Consider the following 19,600-nt stretch of genomic DNA (forward strand, 5'->3'; position numbering starts at 1 on the left):
CAACAACAGTTGCTCCAACCACGACAACAGCTGCTCCAACCACGACAACATCTGCTCCAACCACAACAACATCTGCTCCAACCACCACAACAGCTGCTCCAACCATAACAACAGCTGTGCAACCAACAACAACAACTGCTCCAACCACAACCACAGCTGCTCCAACCACGACAACAGCTGCTCCAACCACGACAACAGCTGCTCCAACCACAACGACAGCTGCACCACCACCAACAACAGCTGCTCCAACCACAACAACAGCTGCTCCAACAACAACAACAGTTGCTCCAACCACGACAACAGCTGCTCCAACCACGACAACATCTGCTCCAACCACAACAACATCTTCTCCAACCACCACAACAGCTGCTCCAACCATAACAACAGCTGTGCAACCAACCACAACAACTGCTCCAACCACAACCACCGCTGCTCCAACCACAACAACAGCTGCTCCAACCACGACAACAGCTGCTCCAACCACAACAACAACTGCTCCAACCACTACAACGGTGTCATCAACAACCACAACTGCTGCTCCAACCACGACAACATCTGCTCCAACCACGACAACAGCTGCTCCAACCACGACAACGGCTGCTCCAACCACAACAACTGCTACTCCAACAACGACAACAGGTGCACCAACCACAACCACAGCTGCTCCAACCACAACAACATCTGCTCCAACCACAACAACATCTGCTCCAACCACAACAACAGCTGCTCCAACCACAACAACAGCTGTGCAACCAACAACAACAGCTGCTCCAACCACAACAACCAGTGTGGCATTAACAACCACAACTGCTGCTCCAACCACGACAACAGCTGCTCCAACCACGACAACAGCTGCTCCAACCACAACAACAGCTGTGCAACCAACAACAACAACTGCTCCAACCACAACCACTGCACCACAAACCAAAGCAACAACTGCTCCAACCATAACAACAGTGGAACCAACAACCACAACTGCTGCTCTAACCACAACAACTGCTAGTCCAACAACAACACCAGGTGCACCAACCACAACCACAGCTGCTCCAACTACAACGACAGCTGCTCCAACCACAACAACGGTGGCATCAACAACCACAACTGCTGCTCCAACCACGACAACAGCTGCTCCAACCACGACAACAGCTGCTCCAACCGCAACAACAGCTGTGCCACCAACAACAACAACTGCTGCTCCCACAACCACAGCTGCTCCAACCACAACAACGGTGGCAACAACAACCACAACTGCTGCTCCAACCACAACCACAGCTGCTCCAACCACAACAACAGCTGTGCAACCAACAACAACAGCTTCTCCAACCACAACAAGAGCTGCTCCAACCACAACAACAGCTGCTCCAACCATAACAACAGCTGTGCAACCAACAACAACAGCTGCTCCAACCACAACAACCAGTGTGGCATCAACAACCACAACTGCTGCTCCAACCACAACGACAGATGCTCCAACCACGACAACAGCTGCTCCAACCACGACAACATCTGCTCCAACCACAACAACAGCTGCTCCAACCATAACAACAGCTGTGCAACCAACAAAAACAACTGCTCCAACCACAATTACAGCTGCTCCAACCACAACAACGGTGGCAACAACAACTACAACTGCTGCTCCAACCACGACAACAGCTGCTCCAACCACAACCACAGCTGCTCCAACCACAACCACTGCAGCACCAACCAAAACAACAACTGCTCCAACCACTACAACGGTTGCACCAACAACCACAACTGCTGCTCCAACAACGACAACAGGTCCTCCAACCACAACTGCTACTCCAACAACGAAAACAGGTGAACCAACCACGACAACAGCTGCTCCAACCACAACCACAGCTGCTCCAACCACAACAACATCTGCTCCAACCACAACAACATCTGCTCCAACCACAAAAACAGCTGCTCCAACCACAACAACAGCTGTGCAACCAACAACAACAGCTGCTCCAACCACAACAACCAGTGTGGCATTAACAACCACAACTGCTGCTCCAACCATGACAACAGCTGCTCCAACCACGACAACAGCTGCTCCAACCACCACAACAACAGCTGCTCCAACCACAACAACAGCTGTGCAACCAACAACAACAACTGCTCCAACCACAACCACTGCACCACAAACCAAAGCAACAACTGCTCCAACCATAACAACAGTGGAACCAACAACCACAACTGCTGCTCTAACCACAACAACTGCTAGTCCAACAACAACACCAGGTGCACCAACCACAACCACAGCTGCTCCAACTACAACGACAGCTGCTCCAACCACAACAACGGTGGCATCAACAACCACAACTGCTGCTCCAACCACGACAACAGCTGCTCCAACCGCAACAACAGCTGTGCCACCAACAACAACAACTGCTGCTCCCACAACCACAGCTGCTTCAACCACAACAACGGTGGCAACAACAACCACAACTGCTGCTCCAACCACAACCACAGCTGCTCCAACCACAACAACAGCTGTGCAACCAACAACAACAGCTTCTCCAACCACAACAAGAGCTGCTCCAACCACAACAACATCTGCTCCAACCACAACAACAGCTGTGCAACCAACAACAACAACTGCTCCAACCACAACCACAGCTGCTCCAACCACAACAACAGTGGCAACAACAACCACAACTGCTGCTCCAACCACAACAACAGCTGCTCCAACCACAACCACAGCTGCTCCAACCACAACCACTGCAGCACCAACCAAAATAACAACTGCTCCAACCACAACAACCTTGGAATCAACAACCACAACTGCTGCTCCAACAACGACAACAGCTGCTCCAACCACAACAACAGCTGCTCCAACCACAACCACAGCTGCTCCAACTACAACAACAGCTGCTCCAACTACAACAACAGCTGCTCCAACCACAACCACAGCTGCTCCAACCACAACCACTGCAGCACCAACCAAAATAACAACTGCTCCAACCACAACAACCTTGGAATCAACAACCACAACTGCTGCTCCAACAACGACAACAGCTGCTCCAACCACAACAACAGCTGCTCCAACCACAACCACAGCTGCTCCAACTACAACAACAGCTGCTCCAACCACGACAACAGCTGCTCCAACCACAACCACAGCTGATCGAACCATAACAATGGTGGCACCAACAACAACAACTGCTGCTTCAACTATGACCAAAGCTGTTCCAGCCACAACCACAGCTGCTCCAACCACAGCTGTTCCAACAACAGCAACGGTGGTACCAACAACAACCACAGCTGCTCCAAAAACAACAACAGCTGCTCCAACCACAACAACAGCTGCTCCAACCACAACCACTTCAGCACCAACCAAAACAACAACTGCTCCAACCACAACAACTGCTGCTCCAACCACAGCCACAGCTGCATCACCCACCACAACAGCAGCACCAACCACAACAATTGCTGCTCCAACCACAGCCACAGCTGCATCACCCACCACAACAGCAGCACCAACCACAACCACTGTGGCACCATCCACAACAACAGCTGCTCCAACAACGACAGCAGCTTCACCAACCACAACAACTGCTGCTCCAACCACAGCAAACACTGCACCAACCACAACAACAGCTGCACCAACCACAACAACTGCTGCTCCAACCACAACCACTGTGGCACCAACCACAACAACTCCTGCTCCACCATCGACAACAGCTGCTCCAACAACAGCAGTATCTGCTGTGACCACAGCCACCGCATCTGCAACCACAACAACTGCTGCACCAACAATGACAACAGCTGCTTCAACCACAACCACAGCTGTCCCAACAACAAGCCCAGATGCTCCAACAACATCAACAGCCTCACCAACCATAAAATCACCTCTAACATCAGCTGTTGCTCAGACCACAATACCTGTTTCAATAGCATCATCAACAACAACAACAGCTACTCCAAATCCAAGCACTGCGTCAACAACCAAAACAACATTTGTGACAACAACCACTTCTGCAATAACCACTACAATTTCTTCAACAACTAAAAAATCCACGACAACAACAAGTAACGCATCTTCTGTCAGAATTAATGTAATCCCTCTTGTACTGGGACTCTTTGTCTTCATCATCTATTATTAAACAGGAAAATCACAGATGGAACCCTATGAAAACCACTAAAACTATGAAAGGATGTTTTTTTTTTTATTGTCAATGTTTACTTCTGTTCTTCTTGTTTAGTTGGGATTTAAATTTAATTTGTTTCAGATGTAAGAAAAGGGGTCTGGGTAAACCTGAGGATGGATAACTATTTAACACACAATTACCTTTTTCCAAGTGAGTTATAAAGTGTAATATACATTTAATATTTACTTATATTTAACAAATATATTTATCTTTTGTTAAACTTATCATGCAAATGTCTTGAATAAATGTAATAGTGTGCAATAATATGAACAGAAATATATATCCATATATCCATAACTAGTTATTTGGGGATTTTTGTTATGCATATATATTGTCAGTTTTATATTACAATAGTGATTCAATGACAGCATTGTAAAACTACAACAACAATTACACCAAAAATGCCAAAAGATAACAACTGTGACTGTGATAAAGTTTTCAACAGACATTATGATGGGGGGTTTTTTTGTGCTTTGGAACTGTCCCATTGATGACAAGCATGGGGAATATAAAAGCTATGACAATATATTTGTTTTGAATAATGTTATGATTATTCTGAATGTCACTTGTTTTCTTGATTTTTCCCAATCATACTGATGGCCACACATGGCCCCAGTTTTATCTTTCATATAATTACATAGTAACTGTATGTTATTTAGGATGAGATACTCTGGTTTCCCCAGAATGTAGACTTTTACTCTCTTCATCTTAATAAAACTATTAATGCATCAATTGTTTTTCTACATGAATTACCGTACCTATAAAATATTTAAAAGTTTCTTCAATGAAATCTTATATTTTATAATACTCATCCGTGTTATTAGAAAATGTAATATTTTGGGGGGCTTTTGTAATTGCCAGTAAATTTTCCTAATGGAAATACAAATTTGGATAATTGAAAAGGAAGAAGGATGTGTTGAAGTATTTTTTCTTTTTAAACTAATATAATCTTTGTTTCTAGTAATCAGGTTTCAATAATAACACAGTCCTCTGATTTTTAGTGGTTCTAAAAAAAGCCCTAACCACTTGTTTCTTTTTTATAATGTCTAAAGGGTTTTGAGTGGCTGACAAGACTAGAAAAAAGAAAGCTTCATACAGTAAATGCTTGTACATGACATTGTAGTACATAATATACCATATCAGAAGAACCTAAATTGATGGTTATAATGGAACTAATAACTAATATGAATTTAGGCAGGTTTGCAACCAAGCAGAGAAGTCTTCCAACATCCCAAATAATAATTATGAAATCACCACACAAATAATTTTAATGCCTTTCCCTTTTTAAAAAAAATCAAGTACAGAACATGCCATGCAATCATTTGTTAATTAAATCATTACAGAAACCAAAATGGACACTCCGATGGAGGGAGGAGGTCAGCAGCTGAGGTGGTGTTACTTAGATGGATGGCTGGCTTTGAGTTCTGAATTTGACGTTCCGATTCAACTTCTTTACTCAAGTAAAAGTAAAGAACGTAAGAAAGTAAAAAGTTGCTATTTGAAGGACATTTCCACCAGCCATTTTTGTGCAAATCTAACTGAACCTCTTGCTATAGTAATATAATAATATTAGTACATGGGAACACAAAGTTGTTGTTTTTTTTTTTACTGTGCATCCACATCTAAACAGAAATAAGTACAATCAGGAGGTGGGGGAACCCTAAGTTTAGTTGTAATGAAAGAATAACAAGTCTGACCTGTGCTACTGCTGCTCTGATTTAGTGCTCTTTGTGGATTTATACAACTCAATTCAACAAAATCTAACCCAATATTCCACAAACTGTTTGGCTTTGGCTGATTTCCATCTCCTACACTGACTTTATAGGGGAAAGTTTATACTATCTTTATGCTAGTTGGTATAAAGTTGGTATGATGGTGGAATTCAATGAATGATTCTAAGTACCATCAGTTTAAATTCAAATTTATCTCTGCTCCACTTGATGTAACCTAACTCTGACCATGAGCATCTTACCTTTAAATCTAACCTCTCTTCTTCCTGTCTTGCCCTATCTTTCCTACAACTTTCTCCATCTGTGAGTGAAGTTATCTTTTGTTCTTTTCTCCCTACAGCAGCTGTACCTTTGGCTACAGTAGTAGACACTCTCTGTGACTTACTGCACACAAACAGTTTGTGTTTTGCTCTGCAAACCTGTTAAATGGAATTCCTTCACATAGAGTTTCAAACTCTGCGAGAGTCTATGGAGTACAGTTCGCAGCAGGTGAAAACACTTGCTGACAAAAACTCATGACCTACAGTTAGTGACATCACTCATAAAGGGAATGACCCAACTCTCACAATAAAATTTTAAAACCTCAAAGAAACTGTTATCGAGCTCCAGGCCTGCAGCATTGACAGGTATCCCAGAGAAGGCAGAATTGGACTCAGAAACAATGGTGAGACAGTTTATTCAGGTTCACCTGAAACTCTTAGAGGACACGATAAAGACCACCATCTTTTATCGTACCCATTGTCTGGGAGGGAAGCAACTGGACCAGGGAAGGGCTCAATTGTACTCAAATCTGGACATTTTAAACAGAAAGAGCTGGTAAAGAGCTGCGGTCTGGAATTGAACGTGACTTGTTGATGTACAGAATACAATTTGAGGTATTTGGTGATTAGACCCAGTTGGCCCATCACAGCAGAACGGAATCCCAGCAGGGATAGGGATTAGGGCAGGACCCCCAGAGATTAGACATTGATGATGGAGATGAAGATCGAGGCTTGAATGGAGCCTGAAGTCTGAGTAATGAGAGGCAGAGATGGGGAGGAGGTAGGTTGTGCGAAGGCATCTGCAAAGATGAATGACAGATGTGCAGTGAGATTTAAAGTACATGGAGTGGAGGACTTCCGGTCAGCATGCGACCAGAGTAGACGCAGGAACGAACTGCTCCGGTGAACTTAACTCCACTTTGACCAGTTTCACCCCTTCAACTGCCACCTTTAAGTCGCTTACACTTGTAACTACTTTTCTAGGGTTTTGAACACTTTTAACCCTTTCCAATGGCTTCTAAGAGTGCAAAAGCGAACAAAAAGGAGGAAGCTAGCTTAACACTGGAGGCTATCACCACGCTGCTCCAGCAGCACCGAGATGAGTTGGCATCTGAATTTAAGACCTCAATTAACGCCCTCGATTCAAAACTGGACCAGGTAGGACAAGCCCAAGAGGAACAGGCCGAGAGAGTTTCATTCTTGGAGCTTGCAACTGAAGACCTGAGCCAACGTGTCGCTGACCTTGAAAACACGTGTGCCGCTCTTCGCGAAGACAACAACCAGCTAAAGAACAAAGTCACTGACCTGGAGAGCCGTAGCAGGCGTCAGAACATCCGCATCCTTGGACTGCCTGAAGACACTGAAAGTGGGTGCCCCACTCACTTCTTTTCCAACCTTCTCTGTGAGTTATTGGGCAAAGAAATGCTTCAGTCTCCACCGGAGCTCGATAGAGCGCACCGCTCCCTCGCAGCGAAGCCGCCCATGGGACCCCCACCTCGCCTGGTGATCATCCGCCTGCACTGATACCAGATCAAGGACCTCATCATCCGAGAAGCTAGGAGGAGAGGGAAATTTGACTACCGAGGCGTGCCTATCCAAATTGTGGAGGACTACAGTCCCGAGGTCCTCAATCAGCGGGCGCAGTAGAAGGACATTATGTCAGAGCTCTATGGGCGAGGCCTGAGGCCGGCTCTCCTCCTCCCAGCACAGCTTCGCATAACGCAGGCCAGCGGCACCAGAAAGTTTTTCAGCTCCGTGGATGGACCAGGCTCAACACTACATTGAGAGGCTCCCAAAGGCTCCGGAAGCCCCATGAAGAATTATTACTAATAAAACAATGGCACCAAATGCAGGTACCAAACATTCCATATAGGTATAGAGGCGCAGTCGGGATCCACGTAAGACGTTGCTTTTCCCCTCCGAGTGTAGCGATATAGTCTGAATGCTATAGTACTGAATTGCTGATTATTACTTTAATTTAACCCAATAATCTTTTTTTTTTTTTTTTGATAAATAAGGAGACAACCTCATTGACTTCTACCCGTTGGCTAATGACATAATACCTGTTGCACGGAGACGGGGAGTTTTGTTATCTACTCGTAGCCTTCTGTCTGTTCTTATTCAATAATTCAGTTATACCAGTAGTACTTATTGAACTACATCATCTTTTTTGTGTTTGGTTGTTTGTTTACATACTTGGACTCTGCTTTGAAACACTCCAGCAATTACATTTGGACTTGGTGGCTGATACAGTTTCAAAACTTAACAGTATTATAAGGGGTTTCAGCTTACTATGCTATGGCCACCGGAGCAGTGGTTCGACTGCTTCAATACCTAGGTTATTGCTTTCATAGACAGGAGGAATAACACTCTAAATATGTTAAGTTTGAAGAGTTTGAAGAGAATAACAGGATAGAATAAATAAGCATAAAATAAATAAACGTTAAATAAAAGCTAAATTAAAAAGGTGGGTCTTGAGCCTGTTCTTAAAAACATGTACGTTCTCTGCGGCCCTGAGGTCCTCCGGCAGGCTGTTCCACAGATGAGGACCATACCATTGAAAAGCTGCCTCTCCGTGAGTATGTGTCCTGACTTTAGGGACAATCAAAAGGCCAGTACCAGAGGACCTCAGGGTCCGCGAGAGTTCATATGGTAAAAGCAGATCTAAGAGATAAGAAGGCCCAAGACCATTAAGACATTTAAAAACCAATAAAAGAACTTTAAAATCGATCCTGAAACACACGGGGAGTGTCATGGTTCGAATTTTGAGGAAGGGACATACGACTGAAAGTCCATAGTGGGTCAACACAAATTATTTTATTAAAACACATATATGTGGTGAAAATGGGCTCTGCAAAACATCAGGCTCCATCTCCCGCCTGACAATAGGTGGGTGTAATATTTATACTTATGATGACCAGTAACTCGCGTCACTAAAACAGAACAGTTCCTTTTTCAGTTCCTCCACCGCCTCCCAGATGCATCCTGTTATTACACTTGTCTAGACTTTAGACAACACTTGCAATCAGTTTACCCAGACAGGCTATGTGTCTGTGTCGTTAATCTAAGTGCATGACCTCCCTCTACGTCATCTGTTACCAGGCAAACATCCATAACACAGGGCACACGGCCTTTATTTCCTTTCTTAAACACTCATAGAAAATGTATGTTAAATTGTATATATATATAAGCAATCCTTCCAGCTTGAACTTTGCTCCATTGATCGGCCAGACATCGCACTGCCCGTAGCTTCAAACCATTAATTAACTTAACCGAGCTTCAACCCTTTAATTATGCAATATGTGTATAACATGATTACAGTTGCACCTGCAATGAAAGATTATGTGCTTATACTAACACCTGAAATACAGACTTTAATATAACATCACCAGTTTCAATAAATGTGTCAATGAAATGATAACAATGATAAATCATAAATGATGCAACAGTAATAATAAGGATTATGAATAGTAACATAGATTATGAATGTAAAATAATATTTCACCTCGACAGGAGCCAATGCAGCGATTCTAAAACCGGTGTAATGTGGGCCCGCCCTCTGGTCTTTGTCAGCACACGAGCTGCTGAGTTTTGTAAACGTTGTAAAGTTGAAATATTCTTTTTAGGAAGACCAGAGAGCAGGGCCGTAGACTAGAAATAGTTCTTCCAAAAATTATTTCGAAAGACCAGACAGGCTTCATTAAAGGTCGTCATTCATATTTTAACATAAGGAAGCTATTTAACATAGTCTACTCCAGCTCTACAGACTCTGATGAATGTGTAGTCTCGCTTGACGCTGAAAAGGCCTTTGATCGAGTTGAGTTCGATTATCTCTTTGCAGTCCTTGATAGATTTGGCTTTGGAGCAAAATTTACTTCATGGATTAAATTACTCTATTCTCAACCATCTGCTACAATACGAACTAACCTCCAATTGTCAAAACCTTTCAAACTTCACAGAGGCACACGCCAGGGATGTCCTCTCAGCCCCCTGCTTTTTGATCTGGCCATAGAACCCCTTGCCATTGCATTCCGCAGTTGCAAAGAGGTACACGGCATTTGGAGAAACAATGCAGAACATAAGGTCTCGCTCTATGCAGATGATCTCCTGCTCTTTATTTCTAAGCCCTTAGCCTCACTACCATCTGTATTGAATCTACTTAGTCAATTTGGTCAGATTTCAGGGTATAAACTGAACCTTAATAAAAGTGAGCTCTTCCCGCTAAGTAGCAAAGCAAGTATGTTAGACTTCACCTGCTTGCCCTTCAGAGTTGAAAGGACAAAAATTACATATTTGGGAATCACAGTGACAAAAAAACATAAAAACCTTTTCACAGAAAATGTGAGTGCATTGCTGAACCAAGTGAAGTGGTCCCTTACCCACTGGACACCACTCTCTGGTAGGACGTATCAATTCAATTAAAATGATCATTCTACCCAAATTTTTATACCTTTTCCAGGCCATACCCATTTTCATTCCCAACACTTTTTTCAATAAGCTGGACTCTGTCATCTCATCTTATCTATGGCAGGGTAAACGCCCAAGGCTTAATAAGATGCATCTTCAAAAATCTAAAATTGAGGGTGGGTTTGCACTTCCCAACTTTTGTTTTTATTATTGGGCTGCTAACATACGATGTTTGGTGTTTTGGTATTTTTACCATAATCGGAGTGGTTGTCCTGACTGGGTCACTATGGAATTGCATAGTGACAACAGTATATCCTTACCAGCTGCACTTTGTTCTCCACTCTCATCCTCTTGATTCAACTTCATTCCCAACCCTGTAGTGGTGCACTCATTAAAAATATGGGGCCAGTTTAGGAAATATTTTAAACTTTGTGACTTCTCCCTTCTCAGCCCCATTGCATCTAACCATCTCTTTAAACCTTCTACCCAGCATGGTGGGTTTGCGGAGTGGCACAGAAGTGGAATAACTTGCTTTAAGGACCTATTCATAGCCAACAAACTAGCATCATTTGAACAACTTGCTAATAAATATATTCTTCCACCATCACACTTTTTCAGATATTTGCAAGTCAGGCACTTTATTTATTCCCAGACTTCAGGCTCAAGCCCTCCACCAGAGCCTACACTACTAGAAACTATCCTACAACTCAATCCAACCAATAGAGGGCTGATTTCCTTACTTTACAATAAAATGTTAAATTTGACACATACCTCTTCATCCAAGCTCAAGACACTGTGGGAAGAAGACTTAAACATGGCAATCTCTGACAAAACATGGGCCTCTATACTCAAACATGTCAACACAACATCACTATGTGCCTGTCATTGTTTAATCCAGTTCAAAGTGGTGCATAGAGCCCATTTCTCAAAATCCAGATTATCCCGTATCTACCCTGAAATCACTCCATATTGTGACAGATGCAAAACTGCTGAAGCCTCACTGGTCCACATGTACTGGTCTTGTCCCAATCTCACTCAGTTCTGGTCAGAGGTTTTTCGTACCCTGTCCAGGATTCTCAGTGTGACGCTGGCCCCCGGCCCCCTTCTTGCTCTGTTTTGCATCAGTGGGAATGAGGTGCTTCTACCGGCCTCTAAAAAACAGGCATTATCATTCTGTTCCCTGTTGGCCAGGAGAGCAATCCTACTGAGGTGGCGGGACGCTGCCCCTCCCACTCACAAACAGTGGTTATATGACCTCATGGCCTGTCTAAAACTGGAAAAGATAAGACACTCACTTCAGAACTCCACTGGGAAATTTCAAAACATGTGGGGACGCTTCCTTGATGCTTTTCAAAATCTATCCGGTTGTTCAGTCAGACGTCACGGATCTGGCAGCGATGTTTGATTCTTGGCTCTCGAGGGAATGTTGTTTTCCAGCATGCCAACATACAAAATGCCATACAGTGCACTAACAATTGTTGTAAAAATATTAGTTACTGTGCCTCTGCTGCAGTTAAACCTTGTTGAAAGGTCTTCATGACCAAAATTAAGTTTGAGCTTGATCAGGGTTAGAAATAACTGGTCAATTAGGGGCATCATTTGGACAGTCCAATCAGAATGATATTTAAGATCAAATCTGGAAAGAAGCGCTTCTAAAAACAGGACAGAAGCAGCATCGGGCAATCCAGTATAGTACTGGACCCTTTCAGGATTGTCAGATATTTGACTGAATGAGAAAGTCTGCTTCTGCTTCTCTACTTGTTTTTTAAGTTTTTCATTCTCTATTCTTAGCATGTCATTCTGAATCTCTAGCACCAGAAGACTTTGGGAAGAACTTGTGGAACTTGCAGTAGCTGTCTGTGTATCTGCATTGTTGGAAGGATGTAGCTCATCTGATCTTTCACTCTGATTTTCACCAATAGCTGGGACCTGCTCTTTTTTCTTCTTTTTTCTAACAGGGTTGTGGTCATCTGGGAACTGAAAAGACTTCCCGTCGTTCCATGCAAATCTTGTTGGCCCCGCAGCTTTTCCTTGAGGGAAGTGCCAACTGCAGACTCTTGAGTTGCAGTTTGGGGTGAAGTTTTCACGTCTGTGGAAGTGTTTAAAAAGGCAGAGAGAAATTTCAGATCATACGCTAGCCCTCCATTAGTTATGATTAATAGAAAAAAAAATAGAGATAAATAATAGAGAGAAGCTTCTTTCATCCAGATGAGAGAAGCTTCAAGAAACTTAAAACTTAAAGAAGTCCAGATGCTTTTCTTACACATCATTGTACTAATTTGCTTTTAAGCTTACCAGAAAGATATGTACTGACAACCTTTGCTAGCTATTTGTTGGTTAGGTCTTTATTTTGGTAATTAACTGGCACATAGGCTGGGGATTGTAATGTATTTTCTTACATAGACATCGCTTTTTGGACGTAATTTTTATTCCTCTGAGCGTCGAAAGCTAACTAAGGTTCATATATATAGCGAAGTGACCCTTAGCTCTCAATCTTTGCTTGGAGAAATAAAAATGACTTCAAAAATGCAACAACGTCTTTGTATTAAAAAAACACAATAAAATCCATTGTCTATATAAGTACAATTACTCGTAAAAGCCAGTTTGTCTTTTAGTAGCGGGTTTTAATTGTTCATCACTAGCTATATTAGCTAACTAAAGTAAGAGCCCACTAGCTCTTATCTTACAAATTTATTCATTCACTTACGAGTTGTAACATACCTTATCAACTTCAGCCACTTCCTCTTCTCTCTCTTTTCACAAGGAAACCGGTAAAATGACAGTTTAGACTGTTGTTTTGAGCCAGATTGGTTAAAACAACCAGGAACACAGCATTGTGTCATATTGAACACAGGAGCGTTTAGACCCGGAAGTAGGATTCGTCGGATTCGTCGCGTCATCACTGAACAACCGGATAAGAATTTTTCAGCAAACTCTCTTAAGTCAGGTGTGGAAATACAGTGTGCGGGTGCAGGCAGTGACCTGGGTGGGAATGAATGGGATTGTTTTGCAGGGATTATGTTACTTTGGGATATATTATACATTTGTTCGAAGTGTAGTCTTCAATAAATGAAATGCATGTTCAATTGGTTTTCAGGTGACTGAATTGGCCATTCAAGAATATTCCACTTTTTTCCTTTAATAAACCTCTGGGTTGCTTTGGCTGTGTTTTGGCTGTCCATCTGTATTATGAAATGCTGGGGGGAGGATAATATCTTACTGTTCTTATAAGAAATAATAAGAAAGTAATAAATAAGTAAATAGCAAGTAAGTCATTAGAAGCTGCCTTTGCTACCCTCATATACATATAATCAACAACCCGAGAAAACTAAAACTGGAGTAAAATTAAATAATTACTAAGAAAACACAATTTCATGTGCAAAGGCTGCATTTGAAAAACTTTGAACAGGGCAACAAATCTGGGAAATTCCTTGCTAACTAGTTAAAACTATACAAAGAAAACAACAACTCTTTATTCAATAAAGAATTCAGCTTGGAACATTACTCATGATCCACAACAAATAAATAGATGTGTTAAAGAGTTTTATGAAGCTTTATACACATTATATATTAATCCATCTGATGCTGCCATTAAAGAATTTCTCAACAATATAAATCTACCAAAACTAAATGGCAAAAAAATAGTGGCACTGGATTCATGTTTTTTAATGTCTGAGTTCATGAAGACAGCATCTCCCAAACAATAAAACTCCAGGTACAGATGGTTTTCCTGCAGAGTTTTACAAAGAGCTTTGGCCTAGCACATCCCCTCCTCCGCCTCTGCCGTCACTATATATACACAGAGAAGAAGAAGATCATTACATTAAGCTCTCATACCTGCCCACTTTGCCACACCTCGGCACCGCTCTAAGCACTCCACTGCTTAGAGCCTCCACTGCAGCAGACCACACCCCTGCCACAGTTAATATTAATATTATTAATATTAATAGCAAAATATACAAAGTGCAAAATATTCATTTCAATTTATGAAAGAAAAAAAACAGAAAGGTTTGAGCTAAAATATACTTCTCTACAGCAGCTGAGTAAAATTCCGGTTCCTTCCCTGTACAAATATTAATGTCATACTCAAGGTGAGACTGCTGCCACACCTGCTCCTGCAGCAGTTTTAAGCCTCTGTCTAATTAATTTCACTGAACAGACCGGTTACTGGGCTTGTCAAAATTACAGATTAGTATTAATATAAACGAGCCAACCTGTGCAATAAATACAGGGAGTGCAGAATTATTAGGCAAATGAGTATTTTGTCCACATCATCCTCTTCATGCATGTTGTCTTACTCCAAGCTGTATAGGCTCGAAAGCCTACTACCAATTAAGCATATTAGGTGATGTGCATCTCTGTAATGAGAAGGGGTGTGGTCTAATGACATCAACACCCTATATCAGGTGTGCATAATTATTAGGCAACGTCCTTTCCTTTGGCAAAATGGGTCAAAAGAAGGACTTGACAGGCTCAGAAAAGTCAAAAATAGTGAGATATCTTGCAGAGGGATGCAGCAGTCTCAAAATTGCAAAGCTTCTGAAGCGTGATCATCGACCAGTCAAGTGTTTTATTCAAAATAGTCAACAGGGTCGCAAGAAGCGTGTGGAAAAACCAAGGCGCAAAATAACTGCCCATGAACTGAGAAAAGTCAAGTGTGCAGCTGCCAAGATGCCACTTGCCACCAGTTTGGCCATATTTCAGAGCTGCAACATCACTGGAGTGCCCAAAAGCACAAGGTGTGCAATACTCAGAGACATAGCCAAGGTAAGAAAGGCTGAAAGACGACCACCACTGAACAAGACACACAAGCTGAAACGTCAAGACTGGGCCAAGAAATATCTCAAGACTGGTTTTTCTAAGGTTTTATGGACTGATGAAATGAGAGTGAGTCTTGATGGGCCAGATGGATGGGCCCGTGGCTGGATTGGTAAAGGGCAGAGAGCTCCAGTCCGACTCAGACGCCAGCAAGGTGGAGGTGGAGTACTGGTTTGGGCTGGTATCATCAAAGATGAGCTTGTGGGGCCTTTTCGGGTTGAGGATGGAGTCAAGCTCAACTCCCAGTCCTACTGCCAGTTTCTGGAAGACACCTTCTTCAAGCAGTGGTACAGGAGGAAGTCTGCATCCTTCAAGAAAAACATGATTTTCATGCAGGACAATGCTCCATCACACGCGTCCAAGTACTCCACAGCGTGGCTGGCAAGAAAGGGTATAAAAGAAGAAAAACTAATGACATGGCCTCCTTGTACACCTGATCTGAACCCCATTGAGAACCTGTGGTCCATCATCAAATGTGAGATTTACAAGGAGGGAAAACAGTACTCCTCTCTGAACAGTGTCTGGGAGGCTGTGGTTGCTGCTGCACGCAATGTTGATGGTGAACAGATCAAAACACTGACAGAATCCATGGATGGCAGGCTTTTGAGTGTCCTTGCAAAGAAAGGTGGCTATATTGGTCGCTGATTTGTTTTTGTTTTGTTTTTGAATGTCAGAAATGTATATTTGTGAATGTGGAGATGTTATATTGGTGTCACTGGTAAAAATAAATAATTGAAATGGGTATATATTTGTTTTTTGTTAAGTTGCCTAATAATTATGCACAGTAATAGTCACCTGCACACACAGATATCCCCCTAAAATAGCTAAAACTAAAAACAAACTAAAAACTACTTCCAAAAACATTCAGCTTTGATATTAATGAGTTTTTTGGGTTCATTGAGAACATGGTTGTTGTTCAATAATAAAATTATTCCTCAAAAATACAACTTGCCTAATAATTCTGCACTCCCTGTAAGTGAGTATGTATCATTCCCTTATTCATTGTTTTAGACAGATATTTCCCAGACAAAGTCAAATGTATTCTGAAAATGTTGATTTTAACTATAAATTTGCCATTTATATAAAAAGATTATGAGCTGCAAGAGATATTTTTCTGTTTCAGCAATATATTTCAGTCTTTTCATGAGTCTAGTGATGTTACATCTACATTATAATATGCAGATCACAGTGGATCTATAAAGGCACAAAACCTTCATATATTGAGTTTCTGATAGAAAACAACAGTGATTTATGTTTGCATGATGTATTTATCCATAGAAACAATGGTGTCAAATCACAACAGCAAGAATTGCTTTTAATGGGAAAAAAAATTAACAGTATACTTAAAACATGATGTCAAACTGTCTCTGCAAACTATACCAACAGGATGATGTGTCAACCTTTGCATATATGCTTTGACTGTTTGTGTTAGGATGCCTGGGTCGTTGTCCCAGGGTTTTTGAGTTTATTATATTATTTATTATTTCTAGTCTTGCTTTCTTTGAGTTCTGTCTTATAGTTTATGTCTCTGTCTTCTCTAGTTGCTCTGTCTCCCCTGTCAGCTGTATTCCCTTGTCTAGTTCGCGTCTCTGTGTATCCTTAGTTGCTATATCCCCGTGTGCAGTCAGTGTCTGTGTCTGCCCTGGTCCCACGTCTCTGTTCCCTTTGTTGCAGTGCGTGCGAGTCTGCGTCTTTAGTTCAGTCTGTGTCATGTTTCCTGTTTTATTTTGAAGGTCCTTGTCTGAGGTTAATGTATCTGGTTTCGCTTCCCCTTGTCTCGTTAAGCCTGATTTGCCCCAGCTGTGTTTCCCTCCTGTTACCCATTCCCTGATTGCTCCCTCTGTGTATTTAAGCCCTGTGTTTCTCTGTGTCTGTGTTGCGATCTACTGTTTATTTTGCTGTGTGTTTTGTCTGCTTGCCTGAGTTTATGTTTAAAGTCTCAGTTCTGGTATCTTTTTAGTTCAGCATTAAAGCTGTTTTTTGAAGTTTACTTTGTGCCTCCGAGTGTCTGCACTTTTGGGTCCACGATTCCTGTCTGCACACAGCCTACTCATAACAGTTTGTGGCTTTACTGACAGACTTGCATTCATTATGGCTTTACAGTAACTACAGCCGTACACTTTCAATGGCTAGAGCTTTACAGCTAAAACATTGTTTGCTTCGCTAAGCCTTTAGAAAAGTCATGACAAATGCATATATCTGTAAATTAAATTGTAGATAAATGTACATTAAATCTTCAAAAGGTTTTGAGGGATTTCAAAAATAATGCTGTGCAAATTTCATGCAGTGTGAGGTAGGAAGTATATCCACAGTTTGCTGTGGAAACACCAGGTGCCATTCTTTAAATAACCGTAACCAATTTAAAAAACAAAAAAAGAAAAAATGAAAGAAAAATCAGTGGCATATTTTGCTCTTGTCAGAAACATATGGAAGGACAATTTGACAAACAGACAAAAAACAAACTAAAAACCAGCAAAAAACAACTTAAAGATAAAAAACACAAAGAAAGAACAATACGGTATCCTCAACAGCACCAAAGAATAAAACAGTGAAATGTGGGTTATTTAACATTAGGTCTCTCTCTTCCAAGTCTCTGTTAGTATATGACTTAATAATTGATCAACAAATCGAATGATTCTGCCTTACAGAAACCTGGTTGCAGCAGGATGATTATGTTAGTTTAAATGAATCAACACCCCCGAGTCATTCTAACTACCAGAAACCTCGAAGCACAGGCCGAGGGGGCGGTGTGGCAGCAATTTTCCACACAACCTTATTAATCAACCAAAGACCCAGGCAGACTATTTGAAAGCCTGATGCTTAGCCTTGTCCACCCCAGCTGTAAAACTCAAAAAACAGTCTTATTCGTTATCATCTATTGTCCACCTGGGCCTTACACAGAGTTTCTGTCTGATTTCTCAGAGTTTTTATCTAATTTAGTTCTGAGCTCAGATAAAATAATTACTGTGGGTGATTTTAACATCCATGTAGATGCTACAAATGACAGCCTCAACATGGCATTTAATCTGTTATTAGACTCAATTGGCTTCTCTCAAAATGTAAAGGAACCCACCCACCACTTTAATCACACTCAAGATCTTGTTTTAACATATGGTATAGAAACTGAACATTTAACAGTGTTTCCTGAAAACCTTCTCCTGTCTGATCATTTCCTGATAACATTTAAATGTACAATAATTGATTACACAACAATGGGGAGTAGATTTCATCACAGTTGATGTCTTTCTGAAAGCGCTGTAACTAAATTTAGGGATATCATCCACCCACTGTTATCATCTTCAATGCCCTGTACCAACACAGAGAAGAGCAGCTACCTGGCTGCTACTCCAACAGAGGTCGATTATCTTGTTAATAATTTTGCCTCCTCACTTTGTATGACTCTGGATACTGTAGCTCCTGTGAAAAATAAGGCCTCAAATCAGAAGTAATTGACTCCCTCGTATAATTGTCAAACACGTAGCCTAAAGCAGATGACTCGTAAGCTGGAGAAGAAATGGCGTGTCACAAATTCAGAAGATCATCATTTAGCCTGGAGAAATAGTTGGCTGCTTTATAAGAAAGCCCTCCGTAAAGCTAGAACATCTTACTGATCATCACTGGTTGAAGAAAATAAGAATAAGAAAATAAGAACAACCCTCTTTTCAACACTGTAGCCAGGCTGACAAAAAGTCAGAGCACTGTTGATGTTACAGGCCCCAGTATGGTGGGCGCGCAGCCAGATTACGATCCTGTAAAACAGGAGACAAAGTGAACACAGGAGACACGCTGCCGTTCGCCTGGTTAATCTTAGCAGAATGGAAAGCTCACGGCAACTATGCACCCGACTCAGTTTCCAAAGCACGCTGCTGCCCTCTACTGTCCAAAGTGTTATACACTCTCCTGGCAACAGGGAATTTACATGACGTTGTGGATTTAAATCACGCCAGTAAACCAGCAAAATAAAACATGCATAATAATCTCCATATATCACGGCACTTAACAATTGTGACCACATATCTGTGTGGATCACATTGAGCCAACCATTTATTTAACGTAATGACATGAAATTATTCACAAATAAAATTTTAACCATTAGAGAAAAAATTACTCATAATCATCTCACAGATTTAGCATTATCTACAGCTTTCTTCAGCACCATTGATATTCATTTAGACTCTTTTTCTCCAATTGATCTTTCTGAGTTAACTTCAGTAATTACTTCCTCCAAACC

The 19,600-nt window shown here is 41.7% G+C and overlaps 2 protein-coding genes across 2 annotated transcripts; one reads left to right on the top strand and one right to left on the bottom strand.

The window, feature by feature from the left end:
• Positions 1–506: 506 nt before the first annotated feature.
• LOC143418452 (uncharacterized) lies at positions 507–7,668 on the top strand (the record flags this gene model as incomplete). The annotated part of the gene is made up of 2 exons (XM_076883566.1): positions 507–2,360; positions 7,168–7,668. Coding segments are annotated over 2 exons (2,355 nt in total), but the record flags the coding sequence as incomplete, so codon positions are not given.
• Positions 7,669–11,931: 4,263 nt separating this feature from the next.
• LOC143418453 (uncharacterized) lies at positions 11,932–13,394 on the bottom strand. Its single transcript, XM_076883567.1, has 3 exons — positions 13,273–13,394; positions 12,456–12,640; positions 11,932–12,404 (listed from the first exon to the last, which is right to left on the bottom strand). The coding sequence occupies exons 1-3, from the start codon at positions 13,392–13,394 to the stop codon at positions 11,932–11,934; spliced, it is 780 nt and encodes a 259-aa protein (XP_076739682.1).
• Between the last annotated feature and the right edge of the window lie 6,206 nt (positions 13,395–19,600).

The sequence above is a fragment of the Maylandia zebra genome, linkage group LG4 (assembly GCF_041146795.1).
Source record: "Maylandia zebra isolate NMK-2024a linkage group LG4, Mzebra_GT3a, whole genome shotgun sequence".
Classification (NCBI taxonomy): Eukaryota; Metazoa; Chordata; class Actinopteri; order Cichliformes; family Cichlidae; genus Maylandia; species Maylandia zebra.